The sequence below is a fragment of the Apis mellifera genome, linkage group LG5 (genome assembly GCF_003254395.2).
Source record: "Apis mellifera strain DH4 linkage group LG5, Amel_HAv3.1, whole genome shotgun sequence".
Lineage (NCBI taxonomy): Eukaryota > Metazoa > Arthropoda > Insecta > Hymenoptera > Apidae > Apis > Apis mellifera.
The window spans coordinates 7,508,201-7,534,558 of record NC_037642.1 but is presented as its reverse complement, the minus strand read 5'-3'; the positions used below and the strand labels follow the sequence as shown (position 1 = coordinate 7,534,558).

At 45.1% G+C, this 26,358-nt stretch overlaps 1 protein-coding gene across 3 annotated transcripts in view; it reads left to right on the top strand.

Moving 5' to 3' along the window:
• The window catches only part of LOC411086 (protein jagged-1), a 101,796-nt gene that overhangs the window by 59,713 nt on the left and 15,725 nt on the right, over window positions 1-26,358 (top strand). For all 3 annotated transcript variants that reach the window (XM_006564730.3, XM_006564729.3, XM_006564731.3), the window contains one exon: window positions 13,256-13,555. In XM_006564730.3, coding sequence (XP_006564793.1) covers window positions 13,256-13,555 — 300 coding nt within the window. The remainder of the gene's footprint in view (window positions 1-13,255; window positions 13,556-26,358) is intronic.

Below are 26,358 nucleotides of genomic sequence, written 5' to 3'. Positions count from 1 at the left end.
GTCTGTTTAAAAACGGAACGAAGAAATATCTAAGTTAAAGATATACACGTTCTATGATATTCAATCTAATAATTTTACAAATATATATATACTCGTAATAGTCGATTATTGATTAAAATTTTTGCAAAAATCTAATTCACGATTTTTCTCATTCCAATTCGTGTATTCGATCTCTAATTGTTTCCAATTTCGTGACACGCGTCCAACCGTATTACATTACAATTCGAGTCGAATTACACCTCGAGAAAAAAAAGAAATAAAATTCAATTCTTCTTTGTCACAGAACCGAACAAAATTCTTTCTCTCTCTCGTGTACGAGAAGTTCGTAAACAACAAGTTTAAATACCTCAACAACCTCTCTCTCGAGACGATATTCTCAGTAATAAGGGCTCGAGTAAGAAGGAAAGATGGAACCACTCGAAATCTTTCTCGAACCCGGCTTCCAGATCCCAGGGAGTGAAAGATTTTTTTACTCGTTCGAAAAAACACTGGACGACGGGAGCTCGCGAAACGCAATCTCGTTGACGGCTAAACACAGCCTCCGCGGCCACTCGAAACGGTGCTTCCAAAAACGATGCCTCGGATGCAACCCCGGCTGCCGAGATTTCGGGGGTAATTGGGGCTCGAAAGTTCGGAGTTTGCTGCGCGAGTTATGAGAAAGGGGAGGCCCTTTCACAAATGACTTTCGAGGAAGAGCGGCGCACCCCCCTCTTTCCCTCCCCTCCCTCCCGGATGATTTCGACCTAGCGCAATTAACCGCCGCTTCTGCTCTCTTTCAATTACAGCCCGAGCCGGAATTACCGTTATAACGCGCGAGATGGCTGCCGTTTGGAAAAAAGAAGAAAAAGGTATTCCGGCCGAAAAGTATTCCGAGAAACCGATACCTCGCCGATCCAACTCGCTACGTGTCACTTTACGCCTCGTATGTGCGTGTGCGTGTGCAATCTTGAATAATTTCTCCCGATTTAATATCGTCAACATGGAGGAGTGGGATAAAATTCATTCGACAACTCAATCTATTTATTGAAATTTTCGAATCGACCTTTCTTTTTTAGGGGAGGAAGTGTTTAAAATTTAGTTTAGAAAGATGAAGGATAATTCATTTAACTCGGATGATAAGATACGCGTTTATATTGGTTTAAAGACAGGTGATCGATACATATATCTCGAACACGATGGTTTGTCCGTCACGATTTTCCACCCCTCCCCTCACGAATATGGAATTCGAGCATCGAAATTGCCACGGGAGTGCTCGAGCGCAATTATCGTGAATCCCCGTTATGGAGATCGGCGGGGACGAGAGATCGATCTGCGGCCGTGGAATCGTGCACGCGAAATCTCCGCTCGTACACGTCTTGGATTTTTCTCGGCCCGGCTCGATTATAATTCATCCACCGTCTCCACCGTCGGCGCGTCTTAATTATCCAGGCTTGGAACGTGGAACGAAGGATGGATCGAGAGAGAGCCGGCTTCTCTTCCCCGTGGAAGAAGAAAAAGCAAGTGGTGGAGGGGAAACCGATTGGAGGAAGGGAAGATCGGTCACGCCTGGATCGCCTCTAAACGCATATCTCGAATTAATAATCCTATATTTCTTTTTTTTAAATCATTCAGGTAATAAAGATCGAGTCAAAGCTTCTCTGCATTTCCATTTCTTTTTCGTTCTTTACATTTTGGCGATTGAATAGGATAGGATTTCTTCGGTTAAAATCGGCAATAAATTTGAAGGATTCTAGATTTCGAGAATATAAGAGCGTATGTTAAATTAGTCACGAATCTTTAAATAGGCTCCATTTAAGAGCAGAACTGGCGAGGGAAGAGAATATCGACGATAATAAAATATTTTTTTATATGAAGATCTTCGTAAAAAAAAAAAGAAACATTCGATATATTTATACAGAAACGGTACGGGTTTTTTCACACGAAAATTGACATTCGCGAGGCGAGGATCGCAAAAAAAAGGAACACTGGCGCGTAATTAATCAACGCCAGCGGATGAAACTCATTGGAGTGAACTCAATAACCCTGTCGAGGAAAATTAGCTCTCGCGTACAACTCTCGCGCGCAAATTTCTCTCTCTCTCTCTCTCTTCTCCCGACCAGGTTTTTACGGGAGCCCGGTAACAACATCTTAACCGCCGTTATCAAGAAATCCTCTTCCAGAAACGAGAGGCGAGCCGAATCCCGCCAGGAAAACTCTATTACTCTATCACGCCGCAAGTACGAACTCGATCAATCATCCCTTCCTCGACTTTATATGAAAAAAAAAAAGAAAGAAAGAAAGAAATATCCTATCAAACACCGTGGATCACAACTTCTTCCTCCTCGAGGAGACGAGCCCGAGGCTACGAATTAATAAAAGTAACGATCCCATAATCATAATCCGAAAACGGAAAAATACATACCAGGGTGGTGCGTAACGGCAATGGTAAATCACATCAAGGTGAAAGAAGCGAAGCTTCATCAGCAAGAGGAGAGAGAGAAAGGGTTGAGAAAAAGACGCGCGCATGCCCCGCGGCGGTCGACGACGACCCGTTTAGCGCATTAGCGCTCCGCTTCCGCTTTTACCCTGGGAACCTATCTCTCTCTCTTCAACTATTCACACACACACACGCTACATCCCTTTCATACAACGAACACGATCGCGTTCTTGCCGTTCCTCTTCTTGCTATCACCGCGGCCAATTATCAGCCGCCGTCTCGCGGGAAGTTGCAGGGATACAGAGTTGGATAATAGTTACATAGTGCCTACTTGCACGTGGTACGGAAGCTGGGACGAATATCGAGGGAGGGGAAGGAAAGAGATATCGATGGCGCGGCGTGGCGTGACGCGGAAATGATAAATAAGACGCAGGCCGTGGAACAGGTGGAGACGCAAGGACGATGGCCGTCGAGTGGAATGAGAGCGCGCTGTGGATAAGGCGGAATGCAAATAGATTGGAGAGAGAGAGAGAGAGAGAAAAGAAGGGATAAATTATTCGAACGACATTGAGATCCAGCGTCTGTGACCCAAGCTGAACACCAGAAGATCGGCTTCGGGAGAGGAAGGGGTGGTTGTGCACGTGAGCAGAGAAAGAGAAAGGGAGGAGGTGAAAATACGGAGGGGGAGCGGGTTAAAGCGAAGCGTTTAGCCTGGCGGTCACGCGAACCTCCTATAAAAATCGGGGGCCTCGGGGCTCCGGCGATGGTCCGGCGGATGCTACGCCAGATAGACGGATAATACGGTCTCGTGGCTCGGCGTTACACCGGCTGCTGCGTGATGTTCCGTGTGTAAGCTGTGCTGTGGCCTGGGCTGGAAACGGTGGCTGGTGGCGCACAGGTGCGTGTCCGAGAGTCCTTCTTCTCAGCCCGGCTCTTCCCGCCATCCTCGACATCCTCGGTGGCCGAGGAACGAAGAGAGCAGGGCTGGGAAAGTGGTTAAGGGTTTTACGAGTTCGGGGAATCGGGCGAGGAGGCGCGCACCACTCGAGAGTAATTTCGTGATAAACAGGGATAAGTTTTTGGGGCGGATGAAGTTTGTTCGTCAACACGTGAGAAGGGAAGTAAACATCTCGAATTCTTTCTTCCTTCTTTCTCTTTTTTTCTTCTTTTTTCCCCCTGACGAAAGGAAAGGATCATTGGAGGTGTCGCACGAGTCGAAACTCTCTTTTTAAATAGCGTTAATTCCTGGGAATAATTTTTCTAATGAGTTTGCTTTTTCTTTTTAACGCGATGAAAAAGATTGGGGCGGGTAACCGAGGTAATAGAGATGGAATAGCGATTTTATAAGTTAGCGCGTTAAAAAGTCTCGGGGAGCGGACGTTTTTATCGCGTTGGAGATTGAAAGGAAAGGGCATGGTATGTTAGGCTAGTTAAAGACAAAGCCCGCTGTCGCGTTTACCGCGGTTAAACTGGCCTGTTACCGTTCATCGTTGCCTGTTCTTTTTCATACCTCGTTTTTCGCCGTCGTTTATCAAGTTTGAGAGCAGAAGTGGTGTAATTTCACGGGTGTCCGCGGGAACGGGTGACAAAACCGTGACAACGTTTAGTTACGTAGCAACCGGCCTGGCTAAGGCGGTCTCTCCACGGTAGCATTTTTTCGAACGGTAGAAGCATTTTACTCCAGACTCGACATTCCTCTGTCGACTTCGATTCCCTGCACAACTCTCTGCTCTTTTCACACGCGTATCTCGCTCTTTCGTTCCCCATTTTCCCGAATAAAAACACTTTCACCGATACTTCATCCAAGATTAAAAAAAGCCTCGTAAAAGACGCTGCGATTTTTCTTTTCCAATTTTTATTATTAGCAAGAGAGACGATCCGGAATATTTCCAATTTTTTTCTTAAAAATTTCTCGACAATGGCTCGAAAAAAAAAGAGACATCGTAGAATACCAGTCAATATCGGATACTACCGCCCCTTTGTCTCCGTCGAATGGTATTTACGAAAAAATTCCAACGGAGTGGCCGACCAGCTGGTCGTCCCCTCGTCGAATATCAATTGGCACGTAGTAGCATCGTCATTTTTACGTCGGCCGAACCCTGTCATCATCGATCTTCAATAAACGCTTCAATCTTAACAACTTGGACAAACCCGTTTTAATTTATTGTCGCACCGAGCGCAATATCGGTCACTGTCGCCGCGCGCTTACGCAACGTGTAATCGCCGCTGATCGGGCAAACGATCTATCGCCTGCTTGATCAGAGACCGTGGAAGCCGCCCTCTTTTCAACAGCCCCACGATCGATTGTTTTTCACGCGTCCTCGCATGCGAAAAAAATGAGAAAAACGAGTCGAGAGAAAATTGGCCGGCAAATTTGCGTCCATCGATCTCTTCCTTCCTCGAAAATTACAATTTATACATCATTATCTCCAGAGAGGAGGATCATTTGTTTAATTTTCTTTTACAAATTCGTAGATTTTTTAAAAATAAAATTAACCAATTATTTTTCCAACAACATAAAAACATCGATAATCTTCCATATGTATAAACGGCTCGATTACAATTTCGTATCCTCTTCGAAGGGGTTATAGTTCAGAGACCTTCGAGTTGCACAAAGTTTTTGGATGTACAGGGGTATCGAGTCAATAGAGCGAGACACTAACGTCTGAGTGTCTTGACTCACACCTGTTCTCCTTGCTTGCCGAGACGTTCGATCCCCCGGCCATCAGGTAGATCAGGTTGAGGAAACTGGATGATCCATCTCTCTCCCTCCCCCACCGATCGTCGATCGTGTTTCATCCACCCTTGACCGGGCCAACAAAAGCTCGATCGATAATCGAGCAGCCTGCCTGTTTTTAGTAGCGGCGACAAGTTCCCATGGCTCTTCCCACGGGGAAACACGATACACCCACGCAACGATTACTCCTCAAATCGGCTGAGAAAATGCCGATCGTGGTGTACCACGCCACGGTAAAAATTTAATCTCCGGCCGGCCGGTGGGGGAGGGGGGACGGTCAGAAAATTATTGCGTCGAGTTCCGCTGTGTGTACACAGCGGGAGGAGGGGGAGGGAGGATCCCCTCTCTGGAGATAATTTGGTAAACACGAGGAGGGTAAACTACGAGGAGCGGTGCCGCTCGAGGAGATGAAAATTTTTGTTTGAATTTCTATATTTGCACTTTTTCCAAGTGAATTCGATATCGTTTCAAATTACGGTTATTAATTTTTCTCTCTTTTTACAACTTTAAACAATATCCCATTCGATGTTCGATCTCTGATAAAATAGCACACATATACGTATACATATATATATATATGTATATTATTCCAGCGAAAGCGTATAGGACGGCTCTATTGCTGAACCTAATTAGAGAATTACCGGCACGGCCGATCTTATCGCATCGTAACTTAATTAGTCCGTTGAACTAAACCTCGAGCCTTATTCCATCAATTTAATAACACCCGATAACCCGTTTACCAATTATCCAACGCGAATTATTATAATTACAAATTAATTTGCCCGAAATATATTTCACGGACTCGTGTCAATGAAAATAACTCGATAATCACCTCCCCTCTCTCTCTTCCCATCAAGATTTTCGCTCGAAAACAAGAGAAAGAAACGGGGAAAGTAGGATTAAAAATGGAACGATATCCTTCTCATTAATTTATTCCACCCACCTGTTTAGAGATTCGCGATTAAAATCGCGCAAATTCGATCGTCCTTCGTTCCTTCGATCGTGGAATCATCGGCGGTAGTCGAGAGAAAGGCTAGGAGGGGGAGGGAGCTTCCCACGCGAGCTAACAGTTTTTAATTATTTCGGTAATTTGTGTGCGCCGATGGAGGGGCCGGCCGGAGGGATCGGGCGAAGGGTAGCGAATAATATTAAGTATAGGCCTCCTCCCGCGAGAAGGGAGGGGGAGGATATTGCGGAGGATCGGAGGAAACGTGTGGTTCGGAAAGGAGGAGGCGGCGGCGGCGGCGGCGGCAATCGTGGATACGTGGTCCGTGGTGAAATTAAATGGTGCTTCGGCGGCCCCATCGAGTCTATTTCGGCCGGGCAGGTAGCGGCCACCGGTAATTACTACCTTAGAACTTAGGAGCTCAGAGGATGAAATGAAAGGGCCCGGGACGATTTTCGAAACGGAATTCGCGTCAGTTGTTGCTCTTCCTCGCGTTCCCCGACAGGGGAGAACGCGTTTTGCTCCTTTTCCGGTTCGACTCTGGGTCGCGTGAGCGAACTGCTTCTTTTTCTTGGTGCCCAGTTCGAAAGAGGATCTCGATGGTCATCGAAGATGGAACGATCGATCCTCCGCTGCATTCTTTGTTGCAAAAGGATTCTCGATCGGTTTTATTCAACGTGGAGAAACTATAGAAAAGGACGATTCCTTTCTGCTCTGCTTGGATTTAATTCGAAGAACGATTAAAAAAATTAGGGTTTTCAAGCTTCTCCTTAAGGTTAAATCGGTTAATTTGCTGGATTTTGAAGAACGACTCGTGTTCCAAATATTCGAGAAACGAGAGCGGGTGGAGCTCGAATAATTAATATCCGACGATAATGGTACCTTCTCATCGATCCCCCATCCCTTCCCATAACAGTTTAGCTGGTTTTCAATTAAGATATTAAGCGGGCACTTGCCACTCGAGCTTTTGCATAATTGCATCCAGCTCTAATTAAGCATTTACATAATTACAGGTATTCCATACGAACGGTAGTAGTAACCTCCCCTCCCCCCTCTGACTTATTCGCGCTAATGAGATCGCTGATAACAATTAACCCGAACCCGTCCCAAGTGCACCGTTTACCCTCGATTATCCGCCGATGATCGCCGCCGTTTTCCACAGTCATCCTGTTATTAAGCCACCCTTTGATTGAAGAGCACTCCGGCCATAGAAACAGCCATGAAAGATGAATAAAGCTTGTTTTATCAATAATCCATTCCCATGAGATCCCCGCTTCCAACCTGTTTCTATCCTCGAGCGCTCAATTATTTTCCAGGAAGGACGAACGAGACGTTCGACATTGTCTCCTCGAGATTCTCTCAGACCCGTTTCATATGACGTTTATTGGATCGTTCTGGATCCCCCTGTAAATTGTGGAACATTGAAACTGACGAAGAGGGTAGTAAGAGCTACGGTATAACGACATCGTCTCCAAGAGCCGTATCCAATAAACGTAATAATAAACGTTCGCATGCAAAATGAAATATACAAGTCTATCTGTTACCAGGTATCGATACTCGAGATTTTTCAGAACCAATTTATTGTTACTTTTTCCTCTTCACCTGAACCGAAATTTATATCTCCAAAAGCGTGCGTAATTTATAGCACATATTCTATAAACGAAATATAAACCATCGTAACAATTCCCACGGAACGCCTAGCGCGATATTTTATTATCAAACGTTCCACGTTGCTCAGTTTACGACATCGTGCGGCCGGAAATCGAGTCGAAAATAAATAAAAAAAAAAGAAAAGAAAAAAGAAGAGCGAGGGAAGAGATAAATGAGATGGCGGGAAAGAGGGTCGCGAATATATCCCATCGATATCCCATAGGATCGCGAGAAATTGCATGAGAACCGATACGAAAGGATACGCTAGGCTCGTTCCTCAGTACGCGTAGTGTGCGCCGTTTTTTCGCTCGAATGAGTTATTCGTATTAACTGGCGCGATCGTTGGACGCGAGGAAGAGGAGGCTAAGCGAGCGTATGCCTCGCTGCATCCTGGCTATGCGGAAAGGAAAGCCTGTTCTCCCGCGAATCGGCGCGGCGCGGCTCACGGACAGCGAAGAGGAGAGGAGAGAAACGGCTCATCCTCGTCGTGGCGGGTCGGCCGAGGCTCGTAACGAGTCACGAGCAAAGATGTATGTGTGCGTGGACGGCAAGGGCCTTAAAACGGATGTGTAAAACCCTCTCGTGCACCAGGTGTCCAGAAATCAATCTCGCGACAGAAATCCCGCTTCTTTGTCTCTGCCGATTTTTTTTCTCTTTTCAGAGAATAGAATTTTCCAGGCTCGAAAAAGTTCTTGAAATTTTGACTTTGTCGCAAGAGGATTGTATCACGAAATATACAGAATTATCATAAATATTTTTTATATTTTTCAGACGAATCTTTTATTTTTTTTTTTTAAATAAGCGATAAAATCGTCGTAAAAGTTTCGTTTCGCGCTGGTGGAGGAAATTTTGAATAAGCGCGGGAATTCGTTGCGAAGAAGGATGATGCCCCTACTAAATAGATAGTTGTTAAGTAGTTGGAGGTAGTTGACACGTTAATGACTGATGGAACTGATGGGCTCTCTGCCCGTCGTCGTTTCCTTACGCATTTAACCGGTTGCTGCGTTAATGTCTGTTTATATTACGGTACCGTCGCATACCGATCGCTCGTATATTCGCACGAATCGGACACGGAAAAATCGAGACTCGCCTCGCCTCGCCATCGGTTATTCTGCATCGTTCGACAATCAGTTTGACAGTTTGCTAAACTAAGGATTAACGAATTAATCCTTTATAACCGTGAGACGATCGATGGAACGTTTCGACTGGATATGCATATTTCATATTATAACGATGGATAAAAGAAATATATATAAATCTTCTGCGATCGTTCGCATTATAACAATATCAATAATAATAATATGTCGATCAATCATTTTTAGTTATTTCATTCGATATTCCGACTGTGCTGTGTTTTATTAAATCATTCGATTGATCGAGAAAACATTCGAATATGTATATTGTACGTATTTGCGACCATTATCTGAATTGTTCGAATAATTTCAATGCTCGAGACAATCTCTAATAGTTGGATTGTTGAGGAATTTGTACGAGGAATAGGATATTATGGAACATGAATAACGTTACCAAAGAAACAATCGACGCTCCACAAAGGAGATTCCCCGGCGAAAAATGAGCATTCGCACAATTGACCCGATAACCGTGAAAGGGAGCAACTCGGGCAAAGCGATTGTTGAAGAGGCGCGGTGCAGGATGGGAGGTGGACGTTAATACGAGGTGTCCACCTTTATTACACCTCTCGACAGCTCTGAGGATCTTCAATTATGGCTGGGTGGCGGCCGGGACCCCGGCCATATGGGAAAATAACGGATCGTGGCTGCTCGTGAATGCTCCAACATCATCAAGACACGTGAATGTCATTTCCTGGTTCTCGTATAAATCTCGTATAAATATGCTCAACATATTTTGAGTTAGTGTTTAAATATTCGACGAAAACTTTCCCAGTAGATTTTCAAAATCCTCTTCGTTTATTCCTTCGAAATTCTGAGATTTCAACAAAGAAAAGTCTTCTATCTTAATCTAAAATAAAACGTAATCCTGCGTAATTTCTTCTTCAACGCGGACCGTTCGAAGATCGTTCCACGAAACCATTTTCGAACCTCGTTTAAAAAAGAAAGAGAGAGAGAGAGAGAAAAAGGAAAACGTCGGTATCCCGATGAGAAGGGGCTTTGAAACTGACCGCAGTTACACCAATAAAGTACACAGCAATTTTACACTCGAGCCTTACCATACCTTGTCTCGCCTATCTCCTATATATAGACCAAAGATCACGATCGATCCACGAAGATATCTGCCAGAAGATGACTAAAAAGAGAGAAAAAGAAGAAGAAGAAGAAAAAAACGGCGAAAATTCCTAAAAACGAAACATCTAATCGTCCCAATTAATCCTTTATGAGAGAACCGGATCACGCGTCGCGTCGCCTCGCATAGGTTCACCGCGATTCGACCGCGTGAGAAAGAGGCCTCCGGCCTCGATCGGCTGTTCAAAATTCCAGCCTCGTTTTTCCCCGCAACAGACACACATACCCATCCCCTATACACGCACACATATGTATACATATATACACGCATCATCGAACCATACCATACCGTGCCAACTTGTCGTACACCGATCCCAGTTTCGAAAAAGGCCGGTGCTCTTCCGCATCGGCGGCGGCGGTCTGAAAAGCCATCTCCGCGACACCGGCCAATTTCACGTCGGCACGTGAGCGGACTGTGCAAACTCGGGCCGCGCAAACTCCCTCCCTCTTTCGCCCTGGCCAACAGTCGTTCACGGTTTTCAGCTGCTTTCGGAGGCAACGGGTTACCGGCGAGTGCCTCCAGAATAAGTATGCACGGCTAATAAAACAACGGAGGAGAGAGCGAGAGAGAGAGAGAGAGAGAAACGGTCGTTACACCGTCGAGTTGGTCAAACACGGTTCCGAGCTGAGGGCGGAAACGAGCACCGCTCCTTCTCTCGTTCCTTCTCTCCGATCGTAAACGACGGCGACGACGACTACGACGACGACTACGACGACGACGGCGACGGCGATCGAGCGCGCGGAAACGGCTCGAGGGAACCGAAAGACGGCGAAAGAAAACGCACGCTGCTCGTTTTACGGCCGCGCGACACGCTCCGCGTTTGCACGCTCGATTGATATATTCTCCCCTCGGGAGGGGGTGGGGAGAGAGACTCCGGTGGATATATTGCCGGAGGGAGAATTATCGGTTTTTAGCTTGGAAAAGTTTTTTTTTTCTTCTTCTTCTTCTTCTTCTAGTTCTTTTTAGAAAGAGAAGCTTGTGTACGACTTGGGGAAGGGAGGGAGGGGGGGAGGGAGAAGGTGTCCAGAGCGTGGCCACGGCGCAAGTTAGTCACGATTGTTTTAGAAGAAAATTCATACTCTATGACGGTTTGTACGACGGTTGTATAAAAGCATGGAGAGTGGAGAATGTTCACAATTGTGTGATTTATGCTGTGATGCGAATATAACGTAGTTAGTCACGGATAACACGTGCAAATCGCGTGTATTTCTCTCGGGAGAAAGAGATATTGGCAAATGTTGCTAAGTATTATTGGATTTTATTTAACTTGGGAAAATTGTTTGAGAACAGAGAGATACGAGAGTCGTGTGTTAAATTGTTATATGTTGGAGAGGAAAAAAAAAAGTAAGAATGTTGTTTTTTCTTTTTCTTTTTTTTTTTTTTCCCCCCCTTTTGCGATGAGATGGGAACGTGAGAATTTTAAGTTTCTGTACTCCAGGTGGGGAAAAAGAGAAAAATAGAAAATGCAAGGATGATATATGCTTCGACTTTGGGGAAAATTTTCTTCCTAGAGGAGGGGAGGAGGAAGGGGAATGAATTATATTTGATCGAATTTTCAAGATAGCCGAACTGCTGCCTTATTTCTATTTTGAAAGTTATACCGATTAATAACCGCTTCGAAAAGTGAAACTTCTATTTTTATTGCGTATAACAACATAAGTGAATATAATAAACTACGTTTTTGTACACATAGAGTGTATCGACGAAACGCAAATCCTCTTTCACGACGAATAATTATTACCATCCAATTTATGAATCCTCATCAATACTCCTATTCTGGAAAATTCTGAAAATTTATTCCTATGCATACAAGATCCCGATCGAAAAAAAAAAAATTCAATTCAATTCAAAAACGACAAACGTGTCCATCCATCCCAGAAGATACGAACTCGATACGAAATCAGTTTCGTTTTAACAAAGATTCTCGCCCCCCTCCTCCTCTCCATCATTTCCTGCACCCGGACATTATCCGTAATTCACTGCTCAATTTCCTCGAGAGATTCATCCTCCCAGGCCCTCGCCTCGTTCGGCCGCGAAACCGCAGAAGCTCGGATCCCAGGCAAAATGTCACTCGAAGAGTGGAACGTTATATAACATAGTAGGAAGCGGTTTGTGGAAAGCAAAGGCCAGCAGACGATCCTCCGCGCTTTCTACCTTCGATCTTACTCTTACGGTAATTACACACAGGCCCCCGGGGGCCCGTGCACGATCCCCTCGCTCGCTTCGTGCACACGCTTATGACCGAGCGCCGTACATACGTACGTCTCTCCCTCCCTCCTCCTCCTCCCCCGTATACACACACACGTAGCGTAGAATGCACGTGCCCGATTCAGAAGCGTGCATTCGAAACCGATAGGTGTAGGTGAGAGATAGAGGTGGAGAGGAGGGATTTCGTAAGGCTCGAAAGGAAGGCTCTCCGAGCGTTCGAAAACGGGACGATTTCGTACGCCGCTTTTGTATCGTCAATCCGCGTGCAATGCAACGGATGGGCGAACGAAAAAGCGAGAGGCGAAATGTAAAATTATGTTGGTTGCGGCATCGATTGCGCGATCCCATTTTGACCGTGAATGGGAAAGTAGATAGTAGGTGAACTTTCGCGCGGAATAGATCGGATTTTCCAGAGAAATCCTCCGAGATTATTCGTGTCAATTGCTCCCTCGATTTATCGAGCTCGAGTTTTGAAATTGAAAATGTAAAATTGAATGTAAAAGTTCTTTCAACGATTTTGAACAGTCGTATTTTTTGCTGAGAGAGGTGATAAATAAAGTCATCGGGTAAAAGGTACTTTTAGAAGAAAATGGCGGGGCACGAAACGGTGTTTCGAAACCGTACGATACGACTTTTTCCATCGTATCGGTTCGAAGCTGCCTCGTAATAGACACTCGAGGGGCCTTTCGCCTCCTGGGGCCGCGGAGACTTCCGTTTTCGCCAGAGACCCAACCTGGAAAATCCCGCTGTTTTATTATGCCCATTAGAAACGAACGAAACATCGTGCTCCGCTCCGACGTTTTCTCTCCGCGTAACGAGCCCGTAATAAATCCGTTGGAAAAAATGTAGGATAGGATTCAACACAGGTATCGATATCGAAATGTCGAGGATCTCGTCGATGAAATTGAATTACGTTTTGCAGAGATATTGATTTCGAAAAATTGGAATAACACTCTCGAGAAAGTATTCTTCGATTGTGAATGTAATAAAAGTGAAGAGATCGTAATAAATTTTTTTTTTTTTGTTATCGGAGCAGGCGACAAACGCGAGCGGATTCTTCGAGGTGCAAATCCTCTCGCTTACGAACAACAGGGGCACCCTGGTGGACGGTAGGTGTTGCGGCGGGGGAGGCGATGGCGGAGGAAAAGGAGAATTACCACCGTGCACGACACCGTGCTCGACGGCCTTCTGGCTCTGCTTGAAGGAATACCAGTCGAATGTCACAGCCATAGGCTCGTGTAGCTTTGGCAACGTATCTAGTCACGCCCTCGGCCAGAACACCTTCACCCTCAGCGAACCGGTCACCCTGCAACTGCACTTCACCTTTCGATGGACGGTGAGTGGATCTTCTTTTATTTTATTTTATTACACGCTATTCTATTATATCGTCTAAAATTGTATAATTCGGATCGTTGAATAAAATAGTTTGGAGAGAAACGAAGGAAGGAGAAAATTCTTCGCGATTCGAACGTGAAAATATTTATCTTCTTCGTTACGTTTCGAGCAAACAAATCTCTCGTCCCAGTCTCGAATTATCACAAATGGCGTAAATGATATTTTCTCGAGCAAAGGAACGAAACTCTCGCCTTCGAATGGTCGGTTAAAAATAGAAAGAAGAAAAGAAAAGAAAAACATTCGACCCGATTGTAAGTCATACGGGTTCAAATACGCGAGTTATCGCGTAAAATTTCTCTCCTTCGTGACCATCGCTTCTAACCGCTTCGAGGTGCGAGAGGCATCGACCATTGATCCTTCCTTCGTGAAAAGAATTTTTCAAATGGGACAAATAAAATTCTCAAGAGGCTCGGGTATAATCAATGTTTCGAGATTGTCTCGCTCGGAAACGATTATACACGTGCATATATTACACCGTATTCAATCACGGAAGGAGATGCTGAATTATCGGCAGACGTAATGAAAATCAAGTTTTACCGTTTTTCATGGTGGCAGAAATGATTTTATAATTATTACAATACCAGTATATCATGGAAATTACATAAGTTAAACCGTCCTTACCGTGCATTTTTCAGCTGTTGAGTTGAAAGTTCCATTTATCCATTATCTGAAGAAATTTAATTATTATTCCAATAAGGAAACGAGACGTAGAAATTCCATAATACACGATTCTCTTCCATTTTCATGAATCGGAAAGATTCGAACCAAGCTCTCTCTCTCTCTCTCTCTCTTTCTTTCTCTCTCAAGAGTTTTGATACTCTTCTGATACTCTTCTCAGATTCCTCGCACGAAAAAAAAAAAAAGAAAACAAGAAGAAGGAGAAAAAAAAAGAAAGAAAAAAATACCACGGCGTTAACGCTCCAACGCTTAACGCTTACCCTCGAAAAAAAAAATCCCGTGTCGGCGTGCACGTGTATTTACTTTCCATATATATTTTTTTATTGCGCGCCCATGGCCCCATAATTGAATTAGCCCGGGCAGCGCTAAATGCTCGAAGAAGCGTACACACACACACACACACATACCCGTTCGTGAACCGTCCTAGGACGAAAAGGGGGAGCGGAGGGGGAGGGAGAGAGGAGAGAGAGAGAAAGACAGAAAAAAGGAACGAAAAAAGGGAGGAGAGGAAAAAATGCCTGACGGAAAGGAAGCAATTTAAGGGTCTCTGTTTATGCCCCTCGAGAAGAGAGGAGAGGGGGGATACCATCGGACCCACCCTTTGTCGCCCCTCGAAGAAACGGACCCCTCATCGGGTCCCTCTTACAGCCTCGAGCGAGCGAGTTATGAAATATACAAACAGGCTAGTGCTCTTCAAATAATCCACCACTGGACCGTCCGTCGCGCGTGTGTGTGCGCGAGCAAACGTCTATATAATCTCTCGATACATATGCACGCGCGTATGTACGTACGTAGAAGAAAGCAGAGCTCCTCGATTCGGTCCGTTAGCTTCCCTTGTTGTTCGAGGACCCTTGACGTATACGCTCTGACCGATGTGTATACCTCTTGGGCGCGGAAACACGTCGTCATGCTTGGCTCTCGAGCATCCCACGAGCATCTCATCGAAATCGGCCGTTCGACGATTATACGCTCGACAGCGGCCCGACCTGGCTGCCCGCCCCGGTGACACGTCACGTGGGTGGATGCAATGCTGATCGTCTGCTCGCGTCTTCTTCGTTCTCTACTCAACAGTTTTTAATTACATATATATCGGTGATATAATGGTAATTGGAAACCGATTTCTAATAATTTCTAATGAAAGGGAATCGCGGGTCTCTTCGATTCGTAGCTTCTTCGTCTCTTGGGATTCGAAAGATTTATATAGTGGGAAGTTTTGCGCCGATTCTTTTTACGTAACGGAAATTTCTAGAAGAAAAGAAAATTTCGAGGTAGGTCGAAGAGGAATGAATGACTAAGAATTTCTGGAAAGGAACACGACGAAAGGAAGCGTCCAAGTTTACATTATTCATATTTCGGTCGTTTCAAAAAAAAAAAAAAGAAAAGAGAAACTTCGTCGAAAAAGGAGGCGTCGAGAAGAAGGCGTGAAGTGCCAAGTGGCAAATCTTTCTCTCCGTTCTCGCGCCAAAAACTTCTTCGTACGTCGTTTCATCGATGGGGGTCGGAAATTGGGGTGTTGCCAGAAGAGAAGAGGTTTGGACTCGAGAAAGATTTCTCGGGCGAAAAGAAAGGAAGGAAGGAAAGGAAAGGAGAAATAGAGGAACGCGATGAAGGCGTTGCCAAGCGACTGGAACCGAATTGGAATTCTACGTAACGACTGCTCGCCGATAGAGGAGCAACAGACCGGAAATCCTTTGGATTCGATAGCTCTCGCGCGTCCCGCATCGACAAAGGAATCGGGGCTAGAAATTTGCGATCGACGTCGCGATACAATGCCTCCGTGTGCAAGCCTTTTTCCAACGGAGAAGTCCCCCCCTCTCTCTCTTATATTGTTGCGAAATTGCCTCTCCCCCGAGAAAAGATTCACTCGGTTGCCTTTCAACGATTTCGAGAATGAGAACAAGAGGCCGCCGTTTAATAGAGGCAGGGGCCGCCTCTAAATGAGATTTCTCGCGATCCGAGCTCGAAATGGAACGCGGAATACGTTTATATCTTGAAATCTCGTTACTATTGTACGGAAAAATTCTGGGCAATGATCTAGATTCACGAAGATAATCAAGTTATTAGTTTCAAAGTATCAAAAATCGAGCAAATATAGAATACAAAATATTGTGTGAAAAGCAATCGATTACTTACGGCCAAATGTTTGTAAATAATTGAATAAAATACAAGACACGAAAGGAACGCGGATACCTTTACATTTCGAAATCTCGTTACCTAATAACAGAAAAATTACAGAAAAATTCTAGACGCTTCAGAATTTTCACGAAGATAGTAAAATTATGAATCGCTTATCCTCTAAATTTCGAGTAGAATAGAAAATTCTCTGTGAAAACCGGTACTGAAAAGAGCAAGTGTCGCCACGAATAAGCGAATATAAATACAAAAATCGTACGATCATCGACGCGCCTAATTCCAAAGCATCGCAATATGGACAAAAGATTGGGAGAACATTGAACAAACCCTTACACCCTTGCGTATAATCTACCTTTCAACCGCCTTATATACTGCTCCACGCGTTTAAGACCGCAGTCCTCCAAGTTAATAAGCACGCCATTCGATACCGGTTACCAGCCGAAGGAAGAAACAAACATACGTGTACGCGTATCCACATCGCACGCCGGAATAATCGTCCTTCGACTTTCTCCGTTTGCGATTTCAATAGCGGCGTAAACAGGCATACGTAAGAAGGGAATACAAGCCGGCTTTTCAGCGGTAGCATAATGGCACAGGAAACGATCACCGAGATGAGAGTTAGCCGTGCCTTTGCACAATCCTGGCCGCAGCGTCTACGCGCAGACGCCTTCGACGTCTCTCCTTTCGACTCACCCCTACGCGTAGGTGTCCAAAAATGCTCTGCATTTTTCTCCAGGACCTCCATCCAGGAAGTTTCCCCTTCTTTCTTTCCCACAATCGTTCGCCAATTTTTTTTCTTTCTCCTTGCAAGACATGGAATCGCGATTCTACTATTGAATCAATCTTTTTATTTTTCATCGTCGATCTTTATAATGTAATTCGTCGAGACGCGATCTTCGTCAATTTTATTGCGTTTATTGCGGGGAGAGAATGGTAGATGGATCGACTTTCTTCTCTTTCTTCGTTCCCTTTTTAGACCGCGATTTTCGTCGATTTTCGTTTTCATTTTGCAACGAGTCGCGCGAATAGGTGGATCGATAGTCTATTCTTGGCACAATATCCTTCAATGTGGGCGCCTATCAATGACGTGACGTCACGGTTGGTGGGCCCACGTGGATCTCACTGGGCATTGTGTCGGCTGAATTAGCGAGTAGCCGGCACGAACGTGTTGGCTTGCGCGAGGGTGACGAGATTGAAAACTGTTGGATGATTCAGTTGTGGAGATTGTCGTTGTATGTATTGACGAGAGCAATGCGTAAAAATAGATAATTGTTTATAGATTCGTGCATTCATTATCACTAATTATGATTTATTCTCGGCACGAAAATGATCGAATGGTTATTTATAATCGTAAAAGAGATGGAATTGGTTAAACGTACGATTTACGGTATATTGATCGAAGGATTGAATGAATAAATACTTGGAATTAAACACATTATAATTCGACGAATAATATTCTTGGTTTATTGTTGGAAACGTTATTGGACGCGTCAGGATTGAATAATAATCGATCGGCGCATAAATCATAGACCAGAAAAAGACCAGAAAAATAACGATGTATCTATACGATTTAATAAATGATACTCAAGAAGCGAAAGTTATATACCAAAAGTTTAGAATCAAAAAATATATATATATTCTTCCCTTCAAACTCACGAATCGTCATTACATATCCAACCGGAATCAAAAATAATCTTCGCAAAAAAAAAAGAGAAAGGAAAAGAAGTTTTGCCGCTTTCGAACTGATCGATCAATCGATATCTCCACGTCGCACAATCGCGAAGAAAAAGAAAAAGGTGAAGGAAAGGGAAAAAATGGAAATTATTCTCGAAGTCGGGACGGGTCTGGCCGAAGGACATCGGATGATCGATGCGACGTTTAAACGGCCGTGTCACGCGTCAAACGGCATCATTCAATTTAAACCGAGCCGCTATTGAGTTCCAAACCGCGGCGTCGTGTAAGTAGATTAGCCGAGGCGGCTTTAATCACCTCCTGGAGGGGACTTTCTCACGCCTTAATAAAGTTCGTCGTTACGGTTCGCCGTGCCTCAAAGGCTCGAATCTTTCAAAACCGTTGATCGACGTAACTGGGCCAACTTTGGAAACCGGAGACCGAAAACTTCTTAACTTCATTCTCCCCCCTCCTCTAACGAGCTAATAATAAAAAATCTCTTAAATTTCCCAGGTGATGTCGCCCGTATTTATCGACACCCTCCTGAATAATCGAGCTAATTTTCGTGGAAGGGGAAAGAGAAAAGCCCGAATTGGTGAGAAACCCCGGGCTCCCCCTCCCCCCGTGGCGCGTGATAAATTTCGATAATTATAGCCTCGATAATGGGCCGTGTAATGATAAACGATAGTCGTCTAAACGGTGTTCGACGGCGGAGGGAATGGATAAAAACCGCGGGGGGACGAAAATGAAGGAGCAAGCGTGAGGAGGGCACGCCTCGAATCCCCGCAGGGGATCATCGTCGTGAGTCAGGATCCAACAGGTGTATTCTTCGCGTCCTCTCCTCCAAAACCATTCTCTCTCTGTCTCATTCTCCGCTCGAAGGGGTCCCTGCATACTTTTCGGGACTCGTTTCCTGACCCCCTCCTCCCCTCCTTCGACCAATCTCCTCCCTCCCTTCGTCTTCGTCGATATCGCATTCCATTCGGTCGCCTCGCAAGAGGCCGGTGAACGATGGTGGCCTCGTTTTTCTAGAATTATCTGTGAACATTTTGGAAACGTGGCGGTAATTCGTTCATATTAATCGTTTCCGGTTGCTGACGCCTCGTGACGGCGTGCAAATTTTATACAGCAACGCGTATAACAATTGTCACAATTCCGCTTGATATGTGTGTGTGTATTTTCGCCAGCAGTTGAAATTATTGAATATTTCTTTGATTCGTCGTTGAGAATCGTTGAAAAATTAATCGAAGAATTCCATCCTTCCCCTTCTTCCTACACGACGGATTATTATTAATCGATCATCATCGATTCTTCTTTCTTACGAATGAAATCGTAAAAGCCGGACGATCGAAGCGAGGAAGAGAGAGAGAGCGGTTTACCAACGGATGTACCAACTAGATAGAGATATTCGTGGCGTGTCATTTATATTTTCGTAAAGGGGGGGTCGATTCCTAAGCACGAATAAATCACGCAGCGGCGAAGATACGGAAGCAGGATCGATTTGTCAAGGGAGATGTGCGCGAGCCGGTCGATTAATCGAGCGAACGAACGGCTCCAAAATCGCTGTTCAACCGCCCGCGGGAATCGCAATCAGCCTCGACTTGTTGTTGGCCGTCGACCGATCAAAGAGATTTACGTCCAACTCGTATGAAAAATTTCCCATCCGCCTTTCTTTTTTTCTCCTTCTCTTTCTCTCTCTCTCTACAATTCCCTTTGACGCGCCTCCTCGCTAATGAACACGCGAGTGCACGTCCGAGAATCGCATAAACGGCGGTCAGGTAATTAGAAATTTTGATCGAACATCCCACTTTTTCCCTCGGCCCCATATTAACGACGATCCGCTACACGCCGATCCTGTTCCACCAACTGTAGAAATAATATCCCTTCTCCCCTCCTGCTTTCACATCGTCCACGTTTTTCCGTTTCCGCGTTCCCACATGCGTGAATTCAATCTAGATTCCTCTACGTGGCTCGCTTAATTCGAGGCCGAGCCTCGGCCCATAATTCGCCTCGCCGAGATTATTAATTTAACCTCCCCTGAGAAAAGGAGCGAAAGTCATCGATTAAAAATGGCGGGCCAACGAAACTGCCCTCGTTGACGCGGCAGGGGGCCCGAAGAGTGGGGAGGGGGTACATTAACCGTGGAGATTTACGAGAACTTATCGATCAGGTGTGGTACGTGGCTACACGAGGGGCACGCAACGCAAAGTGAAGCACACAGGTGTACAGTATCAAGCGTATGCAAATGAAAGAGGAGGAGGAGGAGGAGGAGGAAGAAACTGTCGCCCCGGTTTGGGCAATGCCTCGCGAGCTTGTCCTTACCTCCTACCTCTCCATCTTCTTCCTTCTTCTTCTTCTTCTTCTTCTTCGTCTTCTTTTTCTTCTTCTTCCCCTCCTCCCGTTTCTCGTCTCTCTTTCTCAAAGCAGAAGACTGGCTTTGGGCTGGCTTTGGGTCGTGTGTGAACCCGCTGCGCGGACCGCATACCAATCTCCTCCTCGTGATCCCTCCTCTTCTTGCCTTCGCAACAGTGGATATCGTTCCTCTTCGTTCTCCTTCTCCTCCTTTTCTTCTTCTTCTTCTTCCTCCTCCTCCTCCTCTTCTTCTTCTCCTTCTTCCATCGCTAGTTAGCCCGTGGTACGAGTCGCTGCCGTTGCCATCGTGTCTCCCGAACCACGTTTTCCGTTGCCTGTAAGTATACAGGTCTCGATTCTTCGCTGTTGCGACCTCGCGTGCCCATCCGCGATCGTGTATATACGTGTATATGTGTATATATATATGTGTGCGCGTACTATGTGGTATTATGTCCACGGTGGAAAGAATTCGCGTATGGGTACCTCGGCGGATTTTAGAGGCAATTTTTGAATGCGTTATCGTCCACGCTTGAAATATCGCCATTATTCCCTTGAGCGTGCTCAAGGGAGATTGTAATACGAATGTTTAGCCAGTGGGATTTTATGGCCGGAAGAGTTATGGCGATTGAATATTTAACAACTTTTCGCGGGCTTCTGGATTTATGGAACGTTCGGACAAAGCGCGACTCGTGTACCTCATAAGCGTTTAATCATTCTCTGGGTTTTTTTCTTTTTTTTTTTTCGAAAGCGAACTCAAATTTAAAAAATGTCATCGTTTTCGATTCAATCCTCTCTATTTTTCCATCAAAGCTAAGTTCTACTTCCAGAGAACACCTCTGAAATTCTATTCTTTCTCGTGGGTACTCTCTGTGTGTACGAAATAAGCCACGCATACCTGCTCAACCTCGATCCCATGGAACGCGCATGGGGGACGAACTCGCGTACGTGTAAAATGGGCGCGAGAGCTCGGCTCGCTAGGCTCGAGGAGGCATTTAACGCGAAGAATGTCAGGTTCTTCGCGATACGCAGGTAGAGAGGCACGACAAACCACCGCCGGCATCGCGAGCTGGCTCCTCCTTTAAACCGCGTCTCCTTTAACCGAGCGACTCCTCGTCGCGACATCGTGCCAAGGCTTCTCGGCCTTGTGCCCCTGTGAACAGTGGCTTGAACAGACCCCGCTCGAGAATCCCCTCCTCTCTCTTCCTCCCTTCCTCCCTTCCTTCCTTTCTTTCTTTCTTTCTTTCTTTCTTTCTTTCTTTCCGCTTCCTCTCCTCCTTCGACGCTTCGTTTTTTCCTCTCTCGAGGCGGTCCTCCCCAGCTACGCTCTCTCCCTTTCTCTCTCTCCAGAGTCTCTCCACGGTTCTCCTCGGGGACAACGCGAGATTTATTAGCCAACCGGTTAATTGGGAACCGTGGACGAGGAAAGGATTCCAGAACGAAACTTCCCTTCGCCTTCAAACGTTGGAATTTTCAAAGGAACAACCCCTTCTTCTTCTTCTTCTTCTTTTTCTTCTTCTTTCTCCTCTTCTTCTTGTTTTGTGCCGATGAATCGTTCTCCTCTCTGGCGGAGGAGAGGGGGGAGGTTTATAAGTCTGCGAATTTATCGCATCGCGACGCCTGACCTCGAGACCCCCGATTGTTGCGGCGAGATTTAAGGGTCAAGGGTAAACACAGCGGCGGTGCTCGAAAGCGATCAAAAGTCGGAATTCCGCCGAGGGATTCCTCGACCTCGTCCGCGGCTCGCGTTCCTGCGAAATAGCTCTCGAAAGTAATTGAACGGTGGAGCTGTCCGGAATGCAGCTTTCGGGGAGGATCGCCGGCCCTCCTCCAAATTCCCTGCAATCGAATTTATCGCGGATCGTGGAGACAGAGAGGTCTGGATCTTCTCGAGCTGATTTTCCTAACATTTGTAAGAAAGTTTCCTATTTCATATTCTATTTCATCGTTCTTTAAAAGGATTTTCTTTTTTGAAATTCACAAGTGTTGTTACGAAGAGAGAATCCTCCTCCAAATTCTCTGGAATCGAATTTATCGCGGATCGTGGAGACAGAGAGGTCTGGATCTTCTCGAGCTAATTTTCCTAACGTTTGTAAGAAAGTTTCCTATTTTATATTCTATTTCATCGTTCTTTAAAAGGATTTTCTTTTTTGGAATTCACACAAGTGTTGTTGCGAAGAGGGACAGTGAATCCTCTTCCAAATTCCCTGGAATCGAATTTATCATCGTGGAGACAGAGAGGTGGATCTTCTCGAGCTGATTTTCCTAACGTTTGTAAGAAAATTTCCTATTTCATATTCTATTTCATCGTTCTTTAAAAGGATTTTCTTTTTTGGAATTCACACAAGTGTTGTTACGAAGAAGGACAGTGAACAGGCGTCGTGTAAGTCTAAAACTCGAACGCAAAAGAAGAGGAAAGGGGACACGATCGAACGTAAACGATAATTTCTCCAATCGATAAACCTCGTTAAACTTAAAATCGTCGGCATTATTTATAAATTCGTGTAGCGAGATATTAGTAATAAAGTAGCCACCGGGCTCGTGGTAACGAGCAATCCAATTGAATTTGAAAATCTTTGGACACGCGCGTGCGGGCACGCGGGGAATTATATTGCCGCGCAAGTAAAACTTTTTCACGGAAACCATTCGAAATATTCGACACGACCCCCGTTTACGGGGAATCTGAATTCGCAAAGTTTACGGCGGGAAGAAATTTGCAAATTGTTAACGCTCGCTCGGCCACGTTTTCAATTTATTTTAATTTCTAATCCTTGGCGTATGACCATGCAGCGCCATAAAACACGAAAGGAGGAGGATCATTGAAAGAAAGAAAGAGGGAAAGCTCGCGGAATAAATCGACAAAAGGCATAAACCATTCAAGGCTTCCCGGATCGGTTGCGGGCGTGCTTGGTTGGATTCGCTCGCTGCTTAGTACGCGTCCTCACGTACCGCTCGTTCGATCTTTTCCGCGAAACCAAAGACACGTTGCCTCACATAGAGAAGGAGAAGGCGTTCTATTCGGCGTACGTAAGTATCTACGTGCAGTTACCGAGGCGCACGATCGACGTGTAACGCGTCTCCCGGCCCATCGGCGAGCGCCACGACGGAACGACGGCCAGATGGAGCCGCTCCTCGACCTCCTCTACGTGCTTCCGCTGATCCTTTTCGGACACGGTGCATTCATCGTTTCTACGATCACCGTTTTCATTATCGTAAAAGCGTTCCTGCATTTCGAATTGCAGCTCCAAAGTTTTTTCTTTCTTTTTTTTTTTTTTTTTCTTTTTTGGAATGAGAGAAAGAAGCGATATTGGTAGTATCTCTGTAAAATTAATTTTAAAGGTTATTTTTTTTCTTATAAAGATTAATTCAAAATTGATGACGATTTAAATATTATCGTTCTTAAATTTATTTTAAGAAACGATTGTTATTTTTTTTTTTTTCTTAGAATCTCTTCGAATCTAATGACATTCCATGCAAAGTAACGGTGTTGTACGATGTTTGTTCAGTTACTTTACCATCGTATAAATAACATATTACTCGCTAATCGTCGAAAAGTGTCCATAAAAGCTCGAGCCGAGTAACGACCGATTCATCTCTCGGTATCCAACGCGAAATAAATACATACCCGATCTGTAACGCATCGTGCATATCCATTATCCCCCCTCCTCCACGCGTTATCACGCGTGAAATCACGCGGATATGTACGACGATAAATGTACGATGATCGAGAAGTCGCCTCGATGCACGAATAGCCGAGCCGGCGACAGGAAATTAATTAATTGATCCACGCTTGGAACCGCATCTTGCGGAATGATATCCGACTCGATGAATTTCCTACGCCCACAACGCGACCCACGACGTCCCTCGACCCGGATCGATCGATGATCGAGAGACACGCGGTGGTCGCGGATCCTGACTTTTACCCCGACTTTTTATCCATCCGATAATTTATTGCCTGGAACGCCTGTGCGAGCTGTTGCACGCTCCGCTCTTTAAATGCGTTCGAACGAATAGAGAGAGAGAGAGAGAGAGAGACGTGGTTTCGGCCGGTGAAAGGGGAAATTCGCTCCTTTTCTGCGCTACGCCCACGCGAATTCCTAGATCCATCGCCACGCTCGCTTGGAGATCCATCGCTTCGGTTGGATCTTTTTCGCGCGGTGGATACTTTCATTGACAATGGGATGGAAGAATATATATAAATTCGAAAGTTTCGAAATTTGCACGGTGGAAATTAATTTATTACGAATCCGAGATATTTTACGCGGTTTCTAATTATATTGTGATTATAAGATTATAATTGTCGATATATTAAACGTACTCGATCTTGGAATCTTTTTCAGAGTTATCGTTTAATTAATTTAAAAAGATGCAAACAGTGTTAATGCGAGAGATAAATAATCCACTTGCTCGAGCTGTGATATACTTTCGTTGGAAACAATGGAAATTTTGAAAGTCATATACATCATAATAATTACAATTATTATTACAGAAATTGAATTTTCTTCTTTTTTCCATTCCATATAAAATCGAGATCGATCATCCGTTTCGAAAGACAAAACGAAAAAAAGAGAAAAATCTATCTTGATCAAGGAAATTTGTTCCACTTTCTTCATTTTCTCTTTATCCTCGAAAGAAAGGAAGAGATTCGATCGAAAATGCCCGAATAATAGAAATCTTATCCAGATCATCCCAATCCCAACGTTGACTCATATCGATCGAGACGGTTGAGAGAAGAAGGTCTGATCGACGAATGTATGGACGGACGAATTAGAATATATATATATATGTACGAGGTGCGAGGGAAAAAAAAGGCGAGCGAATGAAAGTCGCGGGCGTGGGAACGGCGGGCCCCAAGCTCGCCACCAATTAACACCAATTAACGCTCATCTGCTCTAGGTAGTGGCAGAGACGAGTGAACCGACTTTACATTTAGCGCGGAGACGCTCGTGTTCAACCGTGATCGGCCACAACGGTGCTCTTTATGTCCAGGTCCAAGGATTTTTCGCAACCCTTTTCAAAAAAGATTGGATCGGACGAGTTTCTCCGCCATCTTGCCAATCGACTACACTTTTCTCTTTTATACAATTCGATACACGTATCTTTAAAGAGTTGCTTAAAAATATTTATTAATTCAGTCAAAAGAATTAAATAATAATCGATTCCGAATCAATTTCGAGTTGTACTACTTTCTCTAATTTAATTGCGAGCGAATATCGAATATCGTCCAAAGAAGAAGAGGAAGAAGAAGAAGAAAAAAGCATGGAGGCGGAATTCGCATCAAAGGCTTCACCTCCTGAGTGAAAATCTCGGGGAATCGAACAGGTTTTTCACCATACTTTTTTTTCCCTCCTCCAAATCGGTCGCGTTGGGGTAAGAAAAAACTTTCTTTCCAACGGTGGAAGTGTCGCGCCGCTTTAGGAAGCGATTTGTCGCGCGAGAAACGCGCGCGACATTAGCCGCGTTATCTAAGCATTTAGGCTGCCGGCGGGGGAGATTGTTTTCGCTAATTCGCCGATCAAGCAGTGCGGTCACGATCGAGCGGTTAGCCGGGCGTGTTGAACGGGTGTCCCGCCCGTTTTTCAGAAAAGGAATCGATCAACGGAGGTTCCCACGTGTATCGTCCGTTGCTAAGGAACGGACTGCGTCCCCTTCTTGATCCAAACTATTGCTCCTCGCGAAGGATCGAAAAATCGAAAAATGGGGGTGGAAAATAAGATACCCTTAATTTTCGAATTGCCGGTTGACCGATCACGCGAAACACCTGCGATTCTAATTGAAAAAAAATGGAAGCGAGAGAGAGGTGAAGCTTTCAACTGAAGTCCCAACCTCCTCTCATTGTCTACCAACCGAGATCCGACCGAGTTCATTAAACCGGGCGCGCGCACACACGAGCCGGGTACACGCGAGATCACC